The sequence below is a fragment of the Lepisma saccharinum genome, chromosome 30, assembly GCF_977018435.1.
Source record: "Lepisma saccharinum chromosome 30, izLepSacc3.1, whole genome shotgun sequence".
Lineage (NCBI taxonomy): Eukaryota > Metazoa > Arthropoda > Insecta > Zygentoma > Lepismatidae > Lepisma > Lepisma saccharinum.
This window is the reverse complement of record NC_139258.1, coordinates 3,898,452-3,913,758: the sequence shown is the minus strand read 5'-3', so window position 1 is coordinate 3,913,758 and position 15,307 is coordinate 3,898,452. Positions and strand designations below refer to the sequence as shown.

The window sequence follows — 15,307 nt, the reverse complement described above, 5'->3', positions numbered from 1 at the left end:
CACCTGTCTCCTCATCCCTTTTAGGTCCAAAGATTTTCCTAAGGATCTTATTTTCAAATACTCTCAATTTATGTTCCTCTTTCAATGTAAGGGACCAAGTTTCGCACCCATATAATACTACAGGCAAAATTACGGTTTTGTATATTTTAACTTTTAGTTTCTTAGATATTAAACGAGAAGACAAAAGTTTATGAAGAGAGAAGTAACATGCATTTCCTGAATTAAGCCTACTTTTTATTTCCTCTTTAATATAATTTTAATTTGTTAATATTACTCCTAAGTATTTGAATTTGGAAACTGGTTCAAACGAGTTGTTATCAATAATTAGATTTTGATTATTACCTAACACTTGGTTTCGGCCTGTAAGCATATATTTAGTTTTCTCTTTGTTAACTTCCAAACCTATCTCTTTAGCAGTTTTGAAAAATATTTTAGCATTATTCTTAATTGTATTCACATCATCCCCCAGTAAATCTACATCATCTGCATATGCTAACAACTGAGTCACACCATTTAATTTTAGTCCTTCTTTAGTTTCGTTTACCTTCCTAACAGCATATTCTAAGGCAAAATTAAAGAGCAATGGAGATAATGCATCTCCTTGTTTTAACCCATCATGAATTGTAAATTTGTCAGACATATTAATACCCACACGAATTTTACTTTCTGTTTCACTGGTGCATATTTTTATCATACTAACAAGCTTCTTAGGTATTCCAAACTCTACTAATATATTATATAATTTCTCTCTTTTGACCGAATCATATGCTTTTTTGAAATCAATGAATAGCTGATGGACATTTTGATTATATTCCCACTTTTTTTCAAGTGTCTGTCTGATGTGAAAAATTTGATCTGTAGTTGATCTGTTGCGTTTAAATCCACATTGATAATCACCTATAATTTCATTAGCATATGGGGTTAGTCTTGTTAAAAGAATGTTAGATAATATTTTATATGTTGTTGAGAGTAGAGAAATTCCACTGTAATTATTGCAGTTCATTTTATCACCTTTCTTAAACACAGGAACAATTATGGATTCTTTCCACTGTTGAGGGATTTCTTCTTTATTCCATATTAAACAAATTAATTTATGAATTTGACATATTAATGAATTTCCACCATATTTAATTAACTCAGCTGGTATTAAATCAATGCCAGGTGCTTTGTTATTCTTTAGCCTTTTAATAGCATCTTTAACTTCAGTCAAGTTAGGTTCTGGAACTAAAGGTTCTGCTGTGTGTACTTCATTCACTTCTGATTTATCTCCTACATGGACATTTAAAAGGTCATTAAAGTAGTTCTTCCATCTATTTAGAATATCGCTTGGGTCAGCTAGAAAATCACCGTCTTTATCTTTTATCAAGTTTATTTTAGGTTGCCACCCCTTTCTAAACTCATTTACACCTTTATATAAATCTCTGATATTTTTATTTTTGCTGTTTGTTTCAATTTCGTTAATTTTGCTTTTCAAGTAATCTCTTTTTTTACTTCTAAACGTGCGGTTAACTTCTCGCTTTATTCTATTATAATTGTTTAGATTTGTATAATCAGAGTTATTTAACCACCTAAGTCTAGCCTGATTTCTTATTTCTATTAGGTTATGACATTCATTATCAAACCATGGCTTACTTTTTCTCGGTTTATGGTATCCTATACTTTCTTTAGCTGCTGATTCTATTGCATTACGTATGTGCTCCCAATTCTTATTTACGTCTGTTTCATTTATATTTTCATCATCATTTAAATCCTGCAAAACATCAAATCTATTTGACAGTTTAATTTGGTAATCTTTCTTAATTCTTTCATCAGTAAACTTTCCTGTATCAAATTTTAGAACTTTTAGATTTTGTTGCTTATGATTTATCACTGAGAGTCTTTCTCTTAATTTAGCAATTACTAAATAATGGTCACTGGCACAGTCAGCACCTCTATGTGTACGAACGTCAATTATACTAGTATGCCTTCTCTTATCAATGAGAATATGATCTATCTGATTATGAGTTTTACCATCTGGAGAAGACCAGGTATATTTATGGATATCTTTATGTTTAAAAGTGGTACTTTTCACAATTAAATTCTTTGAGGTTGCAAAAGTAATCAATCTTATACCATTATCATTACTTAATTCATGAAGACTTTCTTTACCAATTGTGGGTTTAAATGTCTCTTCTTTGCCAATCTGTGCATTACAGTCACCTAACAGAATTTTCATATCATACTGAGAAAATTTATCAAAGACCTGTTCTAACTCTGTATAAAAATCATCTTTAGTATTATCATCTTTATCTTCCGTTGGTGCATGTATGTTTATTAAAATAATTTTACACCACCTACCCTGTAAAACTGCATATGATATCCTATCATTAATAAATTCTACTGTTTTAAGAGCTGAGATAATTCTATTATTTATGAAAAAGCCTGTTCCAAAATTATGATTTTCAGTACCACCATAGAAAAAAGTATAATTTTTAGTTTTACAATTCCCTTCTCCTGGCCACCTAACTTCCTGAACAGCTACTACATCTAATTTATACTTGACTATCTCATTAACTGTACACTGAAATGCCCCAGGTCGGTAAAGGCTCAGAACATTCCAGGTGCCTAATTTAATATCCTTATTCCTAACGTTTTCCTTAGTCCAGGGACCTCCCAAAGTAGTCCCCACCCGGAGATCCGAACGGGGGACTATTTTACCTCCGGAATATTTTACCTTGGGAACATCCATGGCCTTATATTGCTGATTCTTGACATGGCTTTTTACAGTGCAGAGTTGTCAGCTCTACGCCTAACCCCCAATATGAATGGAGGAACTACTACAGAAGACAGACACAAACACATTAGACAGCACAACTACTACACAAGACACCCACAAACACATCACAACTATAACACAATATAAACACAAACACACCACAACTACTACACAAGACAAACACAAACAAATTAGACAGCATAACTACTATGCAAAACAAACATACTAGACTGCACAACTACTACACAAACATACTAGACAGCACAACTACAACACAAGACACATACATACACACCACCAATACTACACAAGACAAATAGAAACACATTAGACAGCATAACTACTACACAAGATAAACACAAACACACTAGACACCACAACTACTACACAAGACAAACCCAAACACACTACACAGCACATCTACTGCACAATACACCCAAACACAAAACAACCTCTACACAAGAAAAAACATAAACGCACAACTACTACTACATTTTAGTGCTAAGTACAGGGGAGCAATCAAATTTTAGATTGCATCTGCATTCATATTAGAAATAATTTATTAAGTTGAATTTTTAACGTGCACGAACTGAACAAACTCACAATATAAAACTTTCATTTTTTTTTCTTTCTTCAACTTGAAGTTTGTTTTATATTTCTTTTGTATTTGTATTTTATATTTCTTTCCATTTCAAATTTCTAATTTCAAACTTAACCTTTATTTATTCGACCCCTACTTAGGTAAACAAAAACGAAAAATAAATGAATTTTGGATTTGATATTTTGGTAGGCACCCTGTTATTCAACTAAAAAGTACCCAAGATGAAACTTCTGGAACCATTTCTATGGTAATTGCTGAATATTTGTTTGCCATTACAGGTCATAATGCAAAGGTTGAGAGACTACTTTTATTACCATCAGCACAACGGACTCACGAGAGATTTTTTTTCATAAAGTCTGTAAGAAGTTTGGTACTGGCCCAAATAATATCAAAGAGTTTGACTGTTCAGTCTCTCATAAATATATTTTGACTGAAATTTTGGGAAATATTGGCTCTTCTGAGAAGTACCGTCAAAACAAGTGCATTGTTTAGTATAATTACAAGTTTGGAAATTTTGAATTAAAGAATTCATTAAGAAATATTTTTTTTTTTTTTTACTGAAAAGTGTCAATTTTAAATTATTCTCTAACGTGTTCTATAGAAATATGTATTATTTATTGTGAATGTTTTGTGTCCTACATTTTGACTCAATGTCCTACATTTTGGAACATAGTGTCCTACATTTCCCTCATAGCGATCTGGTAACCCTAGAAATTGCAGGTGTTATTTGTCCATGGTGTAGATTTTAAAAATGATCTTTAAAAAAGGTAGTGGAAATATCCATTAACATGTACCTATGAAATTAAATATTGATAAATAAATTCTAGCATAATCATAAGAGTAATAATAGTTTGATTACGTGTGTAGTATTGTTGACAAATATAAACATATGGAAGACAAAGTGGTAACGTAATTAAGAGATCCCGGGTTCGATAACCGGGGAGGCACCGGGCAGATCCAGTCTATTTGTGCATAGAATGGACTTAAAAAACGAAAACTCACAACTCAAATATGATATTGGGATCATGATAGTTGTCAACCAGTTTCAGCTGAACATTTCGGTGCTCAGTATAGTTGATACAGGGGCACGGTATCGAGTCGCGGCCCGGTGGTTGAAAAACAATGCACTAGAGTACTTTACCATGTGGACTAATATATTTTGGACTAAAGTGCCTCCATAAACTGACTTTTTCAAATAAAAGCAATCAGGTAACTGGCCAAAACACGGCCTCTTTACACGATGTTGAAGGAAAATTACCAGTGACGTGCACTGAGGAGTAGCTAGTCTAGCAGAGATAGATCAATCAATCTCACATCTCGAATTATATTCAAATCACAATATTTATTGTCTTGTTAAAGCCACCACAGCTCATATGCAACACCTTCTTTTCCACGCACTTCTCGTCCATCGGTGTTCTCCGCGGGCAAAGCAGGCTGGATACCCTAGCTCGCTCTTCTTCAGCCAAACCAGTTTCCAGGTAGAAACGGTCGGCCCAAGGAAAAGGAAGATTTCGACCTCTAATTCCCTTGCCTCCCGCTGCAATGGTTGAAAGCCCAGGCTTTCAGGTCACCCAGTCTATCTCCTATAGGACAGATAGGGGATTGGTTTCTCATATTTTTTTGTAAATCCTCTAAAGAACACAGGGTAAAATTTTCTGAAGTACTTATGTTCTCTGTATTTACTCAACCTTTTACACGTTGTACAATATGTGCGTATGTATAATATGGGATGTAGTTTTATAATTTATAAAATGGGAACGTGTTATGTGCAGACAATAATGTTATGCTTTCTTTCTTTTTTTCTTTTTCAAATATGGAATATATAATGATTAAATTACAAATATGTGCTCAGACTCTCTCTGACTCTCGTTTTAGTAGTGTTTTATTTAAATATACTAATATATTGGCCTGTAACAGTCATAAATACGGATGTATTTATTTGGGCAAGAGAACGCGTGTTCATATTGTTGTTGGTTTGATTTATTTTACTTCGCTTTTCTGCCACATTTGGTTATCGCGAAAATGAGGATTGAGTGATGATATGATGAAATTGGTGAAGGGACCTCATATGAACAATCCAGGCCAGGATTCGAACCCGTGATGAGTGCGCATTCTTGTCCTATGTGTTGCAGTGAATAATGAAATAATTTGGAATGAAAAATGTATCTCAGAACTCAAAAAGTCAAATAAATATCATTGAAGAAACTACAAAAAAGTGTGTTATGTTTTGTTTCCTGTCACCAAATCAACCAAGCGCGGGGGAGTGGTTATCACAGCGCGCTACGACACCAGGCGTTCCGGGTTCGAACCCCGACCCGGGCATGGGCGTTCCCTATGCTCGTCCCTTCATCAGTTTCATCGTATCATCTTCACAATTAACCAAATGTGACAAAAAAGCGACGCTAAGTAACAAAAATGAAATCAAATCATTGCTTGATTGCTCAAATTGGTTTATTTTACTTCGCTTTTCCGCCACCTTTGGTACAACAAAATAGATGAAGGAACACACACAAATGGCCAATCCGAGATTCGAACCCAGGATCTCTGGCTTAGAGTCAAATCAAATAGTTTTTTTTATTTTCGAATGTGGGTGGGGGTTACGTGTACTTTTTTCTAGTACTCATTCATAATTTTGCAATCTTTTCCTGTTATTGACATTCTTCTTTTTTGAAGGAATACTGGCCCTAAAGAGAGGAGGGGTGTGACTCACACCAACCCCCCCCCCTTGAGCACGCCACTGACTGCTACCCCAAGTGTCGACGTCACCGCACGTCACTGAAAATTACAGCCGATAGATAACTGCATCAAAAAACTTGATAAAGCGAAATGAACGTTGTGCTTAAATCTAAAAACATTGTACATATCGATACTTTATTATATCAACAAATTAGAGGATCAAACGTAATGCTGGTTGGGTTCTCTTCTAGATTCTAAATACAGCTCGTTGGAATGAAGCATTCGCTGCGCATGCGCGAACAACAAACTGAAGAAACACGATGCACGGTATTGAGAAGGATGGCCAGATCCGGATCCTAGCGGATCCGAAATCCGGATCCGGTTGGTTCCGGATCCTAAGGATCCGGATCCTAAAATTTTTCGGATCCGGATCCGATATTATTTGGGCCAGTACCAAACTTCTTACAGACTTTATGAAAAAAACACGTATTTCTTCCTTTGGGCCCCACTATACACCTGCCAAGTTTCATGGAAATCGGAGGGGGACACATAAGTCAAATGCCCACTTAAATTTGTCCTCATATTGACATTTGAGGGGGTTTTGCCCCTTAAAACAGTTTTTTAGCTGAAACAAAAAAACACGTAATTCTGCCTTTGGGCCCCACTATACACCTGCCAAGTTTCATGGAAATCGGAGGGGGATACTTAGATAACCTCCCTTGTAATTATTTAACACTGCATATATTATAATGTTTTATTTTAATTTGTAGAACTGTAACTGTAGAACAATTGTATAATTTTTGTATAACATTTCTATCTTGTTATATGTGTTAAAGGTTTCATCCTGGAATGGAATGTCTCACATTTGTGTGTGTTTTCATTTCCAATACATTCGAATGAATACATATTCGTTTCAATGGCATTTACAAAATCACCTCTGACATGTGTGCACGAGTGTGTTAGCCGATGGGTAGCAAAGTATTTTAGGAACAACACTTGAAAAAAATTCTTGTTGGACTAACGAAAAATTTCTTTGTAATAGAAGATCATAATACCTTTTAAGTTGTGGTAATATTATAATGGGATTGAGATACGAAACTCTCGGATCCGGATCCGGATTTTCGGATCCGGATCCAGATCCGAATCTTTCGGACCCGGATCCGAAATTTTCGGATCCGGAACTTTCGGATCCAGATCCAGATCCGAAACTTTCAGACCCGGATCCGGATCCGGAATTTTCGGATCCGGATCCAGATCCGGAATTTTCGGATCCGGATCCAGATCCGTAACTTTTGGATCCGGATCCAGATCCGTAACTTTTGGATCCGGATCCGGATCCGAACGGATCCGGATTTTTCGGATCCGGATCCGTTTGGCCATCCCTAGAGAAAACGGCACAGTCCGAGAGGCACGTAAGCGACACGCGACACGTGCATCGGTTCGAAAGGTTGCATTGATTACTGAGTGTTGGCTTCCAAGCGACACGTGTCTCGTGTCGCGTGTTTCTTCGGTGCGAATTGTCCCTAACTCTTCGACAAGGGTGTTTTTTAACCTGGCACACGTTATTATTTATTCCCTGTGCTACGCTTTCTACAACAGCAGCGTGACATTCCAATGTAAAACGTACTCGCGGACATTTTTAGAAGGCAACTTTTGATCGGTCAACCCTGGTCCAGGAATTGTAAATAAATTCAATCCCGGACTGGGAGAGAAAATCAGCAAACGTAAATGAGTTCTAGACAGTGTATAACCTTCTCATTTTTAAAGCATTTTAATTAGGTCCAGGAACGTTTTTTCGGATCAATTTAAATACGGTCTGGGAACATTTTTCCGGATGAATTTCAATTCGATCCAGGAACCTTTTTCCCACATCAATTTAAATGCGGGATAGGAACTTTTTTCAGGAACAATTATAATGCGGTCCAGGAACCTTTTTCAATGTAGCAATACGCAACTTGGACCGAATTTAAATTATGCGAGAGAAAAGGTTCCGGTCCTGCAGCGGAACCCAATACCGGTTTCTTGCGTACAGCTTGGTTCAACGCAGTTTCCTTGCACCAGCCTGCCTGTACGTGTCAAAAAGTGCAGACTGGGATAATTTATGCTGCACTGAGGTACGGGACTATCACCTCGCTAAATTTAATCTATGGCTCTAATAGTTTACGAGATCTTGACCGTATAAGTGGGGAAAAATGCTCTCAAGTTAATGACTAGTGTAGTTCCTCTCTGCTACAAAAGACAACCATAACAAGGTAATTTTATTGCCAGTTCCAGGGAACTCGTGTAAATAGAGGTTTGCTGCCAAGGCCGACAGTTGAACTGTACACAGGTTGTAGCTTTGAGTTATTTTACAATGACGTAGCTCAGTGCCCAAGTGCCAAGGTCAACTGGAAGTGGAAAGTGTGGAAATGGGTTTGTAAGAAAGCTCGTGTCGTTGATGTACAGAACCAAGGCCCAGTAAATTATTTTGGTTGCGTCCTAATTGCGAACAGTGTCTGAATCGTCCAAATTGCGAACACATAGAGCTGAAAACCTGTTTTTAAAAACAGGTAAGGGCACGAGAATTCTGGTCTTTGCCAGCATAGAAAGAAGAGAGACTTTGAAGACCCAAACACATTATTTTATGGATGAATCGTTCAAAAGCTGTGATGGCCAGTTTTCTTAGATATACACCATACATGCAGACTTGGGAAGTACGAATTTAGAAGCAAATGTTGTACCTCTAGTCTTTGCGTTTTCACCAGACAAGAAGAAAGACATTTTATTTACGATTGTATCGATTAATCTTGTGACCGATTACTTTGGGTCACGTAAAATAACGCACACGTAGGATGAAAGGGTGATTACGAGGAACAGGAATAGTGCATAGGAAGAGTGTTGGATTTGCTGTAGCTAGGCGGGTAAAAGCTTGAATCCTATTGGTTAACATTGCATGGTGTGATTATGCTAAGACCAATCACAGCCTAGAGTTGCAATGGGGTGAGTGATGCAAAAAGGACGAGAACGATGCAGTTGGGAACAGAAAAGGCTTAACATCAACTCTCTCGGTGAGCAAAGATTTCCTCGGTTGGCAGTTGTGCCTTCAGACGTCGCGTTGCGAGTTCCAAGGGTCGAGAAAATACTTTTAAACGCATTAGACGGTAGTTTAAATCGTTAGTAAAGTTAAGCTTCTGAAGAGTTGTTATTGAAACAAATTGTTACTATTATAATCCCACACCACATTCTCTGGCATAAGAAGAAAAGTTGATATTGATTATGGAAATACCACTGTTTATAGTGTAAAATGTAGTGAATATTGGATTTGAAGGTTTATTTTCAAATACAAGGTAAAATTAGATATTATTAGTAGTTTATTTCCTTTTGTGTTAATCTTATTTACAGTTCGCTAATTAGCTAACTTAAGACTTGCGAGTGACTGGTCGGTCTGGTACCATAAACCCAGAGCTTGCAACCCGAATCAGGTTACTACAATTAAAGCATTAGTAAAATTAGAAAGTAAGTAATCAACCACAAAATAAAAACGGTTGAAATCTTGAGGAAAATAGTAGAGTGGAACCCTGAAACGGTGAATATTGACTTCAAGGCTTTAAAAGAGGTTTTAACCGAGATTCACGGTTGTTGTTTCCACTTTACACAAAGTCTTTGAAGCAAAGTTCAAGAAATTCGCATGACAGCTTACAATAAAGATGAAGAAATAGAGGAGCATCCGTATGTGAGCGTATTTAGCTTTTCTAAACCTAGAAGATCTTGAAGAAGGATGGCTTCGTATTTACGAGCAAGCTCCTCGTAATGAAAACCTTGTGAAGTTCTTTATTGTGGACCGGTGGCTCGAAAATCCCTTACTGCCAAAAGATATGTGGAACTGTTTCAACAGAAGGCACCGGACAAATAATGCAGTGGAGGGATGGAATCATAAAATCAATCTATTGGTAGGCCACATCCAAGAGTGGCAGAGCTCATTAAATGCTCAGAGGCTGAGGCAGAAAAGTCAAATGATATAATTATGAGAATGGAAGTGAACTTGGAAGGTGTCAAGCGGAAGAAAATATATGTTTTGTTGGACGAGAGGATATCAAGAAACACAGACAAATACAAGGAGATTGGTTATATCCCTATTATTTAAAGAACAATATCATATGTTTTGAAATTTGACTACGTAATGTTCACCGCATTATTAATTGACAAAGTCATTAATTGTATTATTAATTAGATAAGCTCTTTTTATACAATATGTATAATGTACGTACTTCGACGAAGGCTTTAATCATGTCGGATTTTATGTTACAACTGACATGTTTCAATTTGAGGTGCAACGTTTACACCAGTGACCCACAGGCCACTGACCAGTCTCAAGTCTGGCACTGAGTCTCTTTTAAAATATAGTTAAAGGGACTCGGGAAATTGAGAGAAAGTTGTAGGTCACAAGGCAGAAAAATGTGTTCGCAATTAGGACGCACCCCTTCGAGTGTATTCCTGTTCAGGTAGGAAGTGTTCGCAATTAGGACAACACCAATAATTTGGTGATGCCCGACTCCAATAATTTAATAATAATAAAAAAAAAAAACCTTTTATACACGCTGTGAAGAAGTAAGGAAAAACGACTATAGAAATAACGGAAATTTATTTCTGTTCTTAACAAAAAAAGAACAAGTTTTATGACTTTTCGTAACATATGAACGACGCTCATTTCTGGGGGGGGGGGGGGGTTGACGTACCAGTTCGACGTCCATTCCAACGCCCATATTCATGCTCATTCATTCCCTAGATGGACGGCAGAAATACAGTGGCACATAGCAACACATCGCGAAGCATGGGCGTAACTTTTGGGCGGTTTTTTCATCCCATAAAAATAGTGTCCAGGATTATTTGTTAAATAATTGAACTGTTACATTTGCGAAATCATAAATATTATTATTTATAACTTAGCTCCTCAGGTCTCAGGATGTTAACACAAGTATCCTTAACTTGCAAATTTTAACAAACCTGATTTTTTTTGGGGGGGGGGGCAAGAGCCCACCTCGCCCCCGCCAAGTTACGCCTATGTCAACTCTTGAAATTTGATTTATTGGTATGCATTACTTTACTTTGCAATTAGTCAATAGTGGCAGAAAGCTAAGGTGAGGATGAATGATGTATGCTCATGGGCGTCCGGCGTGGCCCCCCTGGAATTGATGTGTACCTAAAAATTATATATTTCACACACAATTTCATTTCAATCACAGTAATTTATGTAAATTATTATAAATTCGTTGAAGAAACATGATAATTTCAGACTGAAATAGTGTTTTTTGAGGGTTCATCACTGTTTTGGACAAAAATATATATGTCCTTTGCCCCCATGGAAAACAATTACGTTGCTTGCCCCTCCCTGGAAAAAAAAATCCTGCGGACAAAGGACAATCGAAAATAACAGCCATGCCCAGGCAGAGATTCGAACTCGGGACCCCTGGCGTCGTAGCACGATGTTCTAATTTCTGAAGTTTGTTTCAACGTGAATCGATAAAAAGTCTTCGGACATAATCAGCAATACATTATCAAATTTAAATAATAATAATAATAATAATAATAATAATTACTGTCCTATGTGTATTTGGCAATGAGGCACAGTACATGAACGTCAGTTGCAACACTTTTCCTTATATAAGTTTCCAGACATTCCACCAGTGACCCACCTCAACTTTCATTCTGCTTTGCTATTTCAGCCCCTCTTTTAGATAATCCGAATTCAAATTTTCTTTCCACATCGCTATCTCCATCCTGCATTGCTGATAACTTTTACAGAGCATTCCCTGACATTCGCTACGAGACTCGGCGGCAAGCGGCCCGACATCAGCGCTTGTCTTTCCCGGTGAACTGGGTCAGCGACCGTCGGTAGAGTCGGCTATTCAAATTACAGTTTTCATATTGTGTACTAACCTTGACTACAGAAGGTGTTGAAAATGATGTCCCTCTGCTGCAACACATTCCTGGCATATCCCAAAGAAATTGGCATTTACACGTGCAAATTCGTCTACTGTAATTCTCGTACAACACTCTTTTAACTCACGGATGGTGTGCGGATTGTCTTGGAATACTTTACTTCCCCATTTTTTTTCCACTTTTATTCAGAACTGACCCCGTTACTCTAAACTTTTTTACGAGGTTTAATAAAGTGGTCCTATGTGGAACGGGAACACCAGGAAATTTCGTTGCAAAACGTCGTCGCACTTCTCCACAATTCCTCTTTCCGAAGTAACACTCGACAAGATAAATCCTTTGTTGTAAGCTTTCGTGGTGCCATATTAAGCCACAATCTTCAACACACGGACACAACACGTCACAACTTCCGAGGGAGGATTATACTGGCGTCAGTCTGCAACGTCAACAGAAAGGGAAAGAGAGCGAAAAAAACAGACTGAAGCGTGCGACTGTCGCGGACCCCGTTCACCGGGAAAGACGAGCGCTGACGCCTGGCCGCTTACCGCCGAGTTTCGTAGCGAATGTCGGGCTTATTTAAAATATTAAATATGTGACGTATTTATTCAAATCGTAACGTTTAACTAGAATTTAAAGCTGGACAAAAACAGAATATTGTAGTTTTGTCGTCCATAAAAATTAGCCTTTTCCATCTTCAGTGCTTTTCTTTCCGCTTTGTGTGCCTGACGCAGGCACGCTCGGCGGCCGCCCGAACGCCAACTCCCGTCAAATCGCGTGCGATTTCTCCGCTATGGATACCGCTAGCTTCGAAATGACTTCAAGTTCTCAGAATTACAGTTACAACTACAATCAAAAAAAGCACGTACCTTGTCACAGGGGATTTTGGAAATATTGTCCTCGTGCATCCACACCTTTTTGGCATATTTTTAGGAAATTTCTCGTAGCTTTGGTAACAAGACACGCTAAAAGGGAACTTAGGTTTCTTAACAGCTCGCGGTGCAAGAGTGGCAACTGAAACATAACTTGTAAATTTCTTTCTTAACCCCATTTCATTTCAGTAACTTTGCGATCTCAGTTCAGTCGTATTTTTAAAGTGGTTACGTGTTACAAGTGTTCCTGCGATTTTCTATTGCTTTGTAAAATGTTTGTTAAATGTTATTTCCGTTTTGCTATAGTTTTAATAATGGCACAAATGGCCTCCCCGATGGTGCAGTGATTCCGTCGTCGCCTTGTAATGAAGGTGTCCCGGGTTCGATTCCCAGTGGAGGCACATGGTTCGGATCCCACTTTAAACTGTAGGTCCAGTCCGGGTTAGCCTTACTGTGCATCAAGTGGACTTAAAACACCAAATCAATCCAGTCCAAAAAAATGACACATACGTACACATTACAACAAAGAGTTTTTATTTTATGTACGATTCGTATGCGATTACAAATTCTTGCGGGGACGCCCAAAGGGGAAAGAAAAGCACTGTATTTTCTCAGTTCTATTTATTACATTTTTTTAAATAAGCCCCATGGGAGGGGAAGCCCCTACATCGCCAGGCTACACGCCTTGCTGCGCCTATGCAGATCTTATATCCAATTGTTAGGCATTTATTTCACTTGTAGAGCTTGTCTGAAAACAAAAGAGAGTTGGGATCAGGCCCGTAGCCAGCCCCCCCCCCCCCCCGGAACTACCGTCAGCCCCCCCTGGAACTGCCATCAGCCCCCCCTTTACATTAGGTAAACTATTTTGCATAATTTGTTTGCAGTGAAGATTGCAAATGTAGACAACTCTCAACATTAAGGATAAATCCACAGAATATGAACAGTATCTATTACATTCGCTCATGTTGTTTATGAGCAGAAGTAGCTGCAAGTATTTAGAATATTCTCTAGACTTCAGAAAGTTCTTTCATAGAGGAGCTTCTTTATCTGTACCTTCACTGTCCCTGTTGCAACCTCCCGTGTAGACAGAAATCTGTGACTTTGATGTCATCATGCAAGTTCCCTCCGCATCTGCGTCAAAGGTCAACAACAACTCCAAAGTTTTGGGAAGGAAGGGGAGTTTAATTGCTTCGGCCGGGGGTGGAATATACTGTAGGCAGCGTGATTAAATAGTGTGCGTTTCTTGTGTGTAATATACATATCTGTATCATCTAAAATAGTATGGGGTGTGTAAGGGATAATTTCAGTATCAGTCAATTAACACTTCGAGAGATGTTTTAAAAGCCCCCCTTGGAGATCAATTCTAGCTACGGGCCTGGTTGAGATATTCAAACAGAACGAAAACGAGGAAACATCTCGGCAGTGAGTGAAAGCAGGCACTTGGGTTGGGAGAAGAGTTTTGTGAAAGTCTCTTGAAGCACAGAACAAAACACTTGTTAAAACCATTGGTTAAAACTCACCGTTTCTCTGGTTCATCGTTGCGCTGGAAGCCACGCAGATGCCGGGAAAACACGATCGCTCTATCGAAAGTGTTCTGATGGTATCGCGCCGTGCTGCGGAACAGGCGAGCGCTTTGCCAACAGCTGAGCGTTGATTGGGCGACCTTCAATTCACGCACCCAGGAAAACCTTTCGCCAGTTAGCTGCAGCAGGAAGGGGATTCACGAGAGGACAGCTGTAGCCTTCCCGCCACACACTCAGACGAGCAAATGTAAACAGACGCTAGATCAACAGACTGGAACAGTGGCGTTTCCTGACCCTGAACTTAGGGCGTTTGCAACAGTGGCGTATTCTCCATGTTATCGCGTTTACCGTCACTAAACTAATGGCCTCACACTTTCTTGATCTCGGCTGAAGGTGAGGGTGATGTGATCAGCACCACGTCCCTGGCCACCTTTATCCCCCCCCCCCCCCGAGTTTCCTCCAAGTATAGGGTGACCAGACGTCCTCTTTTATCCGGACATGTCCTCCTTTTTAGGTGTCTGTCCGGTGTCCGGGCGGATCATTTAGAAATCGGCAAATGTCCTCCTTTTTTTGGAAAGAGTATAGCATTGACCATAGCAAATGTGCTGCATAGAGAATGCTTCCACACATATAACGATCATTATATCACTTAGGGCACGTAAAGTATTCTAACAATGCTCACGTAGCATCTGGGAGCTGAACACGATCACTTTCCCGGCTGAAATAGGCACCAAAATGATGAAAATAGGCACTTAAAAAGGCACCCTAAAATTTTAAAGAAGACATTAAAATAGGCAATGAATGTGAACTTATTTCAATTTTCTTCTTACAATGCACAGTTATACTGTATTAAAAAGTGCGAAAACGATTAACAAACTATTTATACTCTTTAGATAGAAATTCATATTTGTTGGGAATCGTCAGTTAATTAATTCTCACAAAAAGAGCTTGTGCTAACGACTGTGCG

The 15,307-nt window shown here is 38.4% G+C and overlaps 1 protein-coding gene across 5 annotated transcripts in view; it reads right to left on the bottom strand.

The window, feature by feature from the left end:
* LOC145981981 (aldehyde dehydrogenase, dimeric NADP-preferring-like) overlaps window positions 1-15,307 on the bottom strand; it is a 183,758-nt gene that overhangs the window by 59,937 nt on the left and 108,514 nt on the right. The window contains exon 1 of one of the 5 annotated variants that reach the window (XM_083115500.1): window positions 14,338-14,459. The exons of the other annotated variants lie outside the window; for them this stretch is intronic. Within the exon in view, the coding sequence (XP_082971626.1) occupies window positions 14,338-14,353 (16 nt within the window). The 5' untranslated portion in view covers window positions 14,354-14,459. Of the gene's footprint in view, window positions 1-14,337; window positions 14,460-15,307 lie in introns of those variants that run through there. 5 annotated transcript variants of the gene reach the window in all.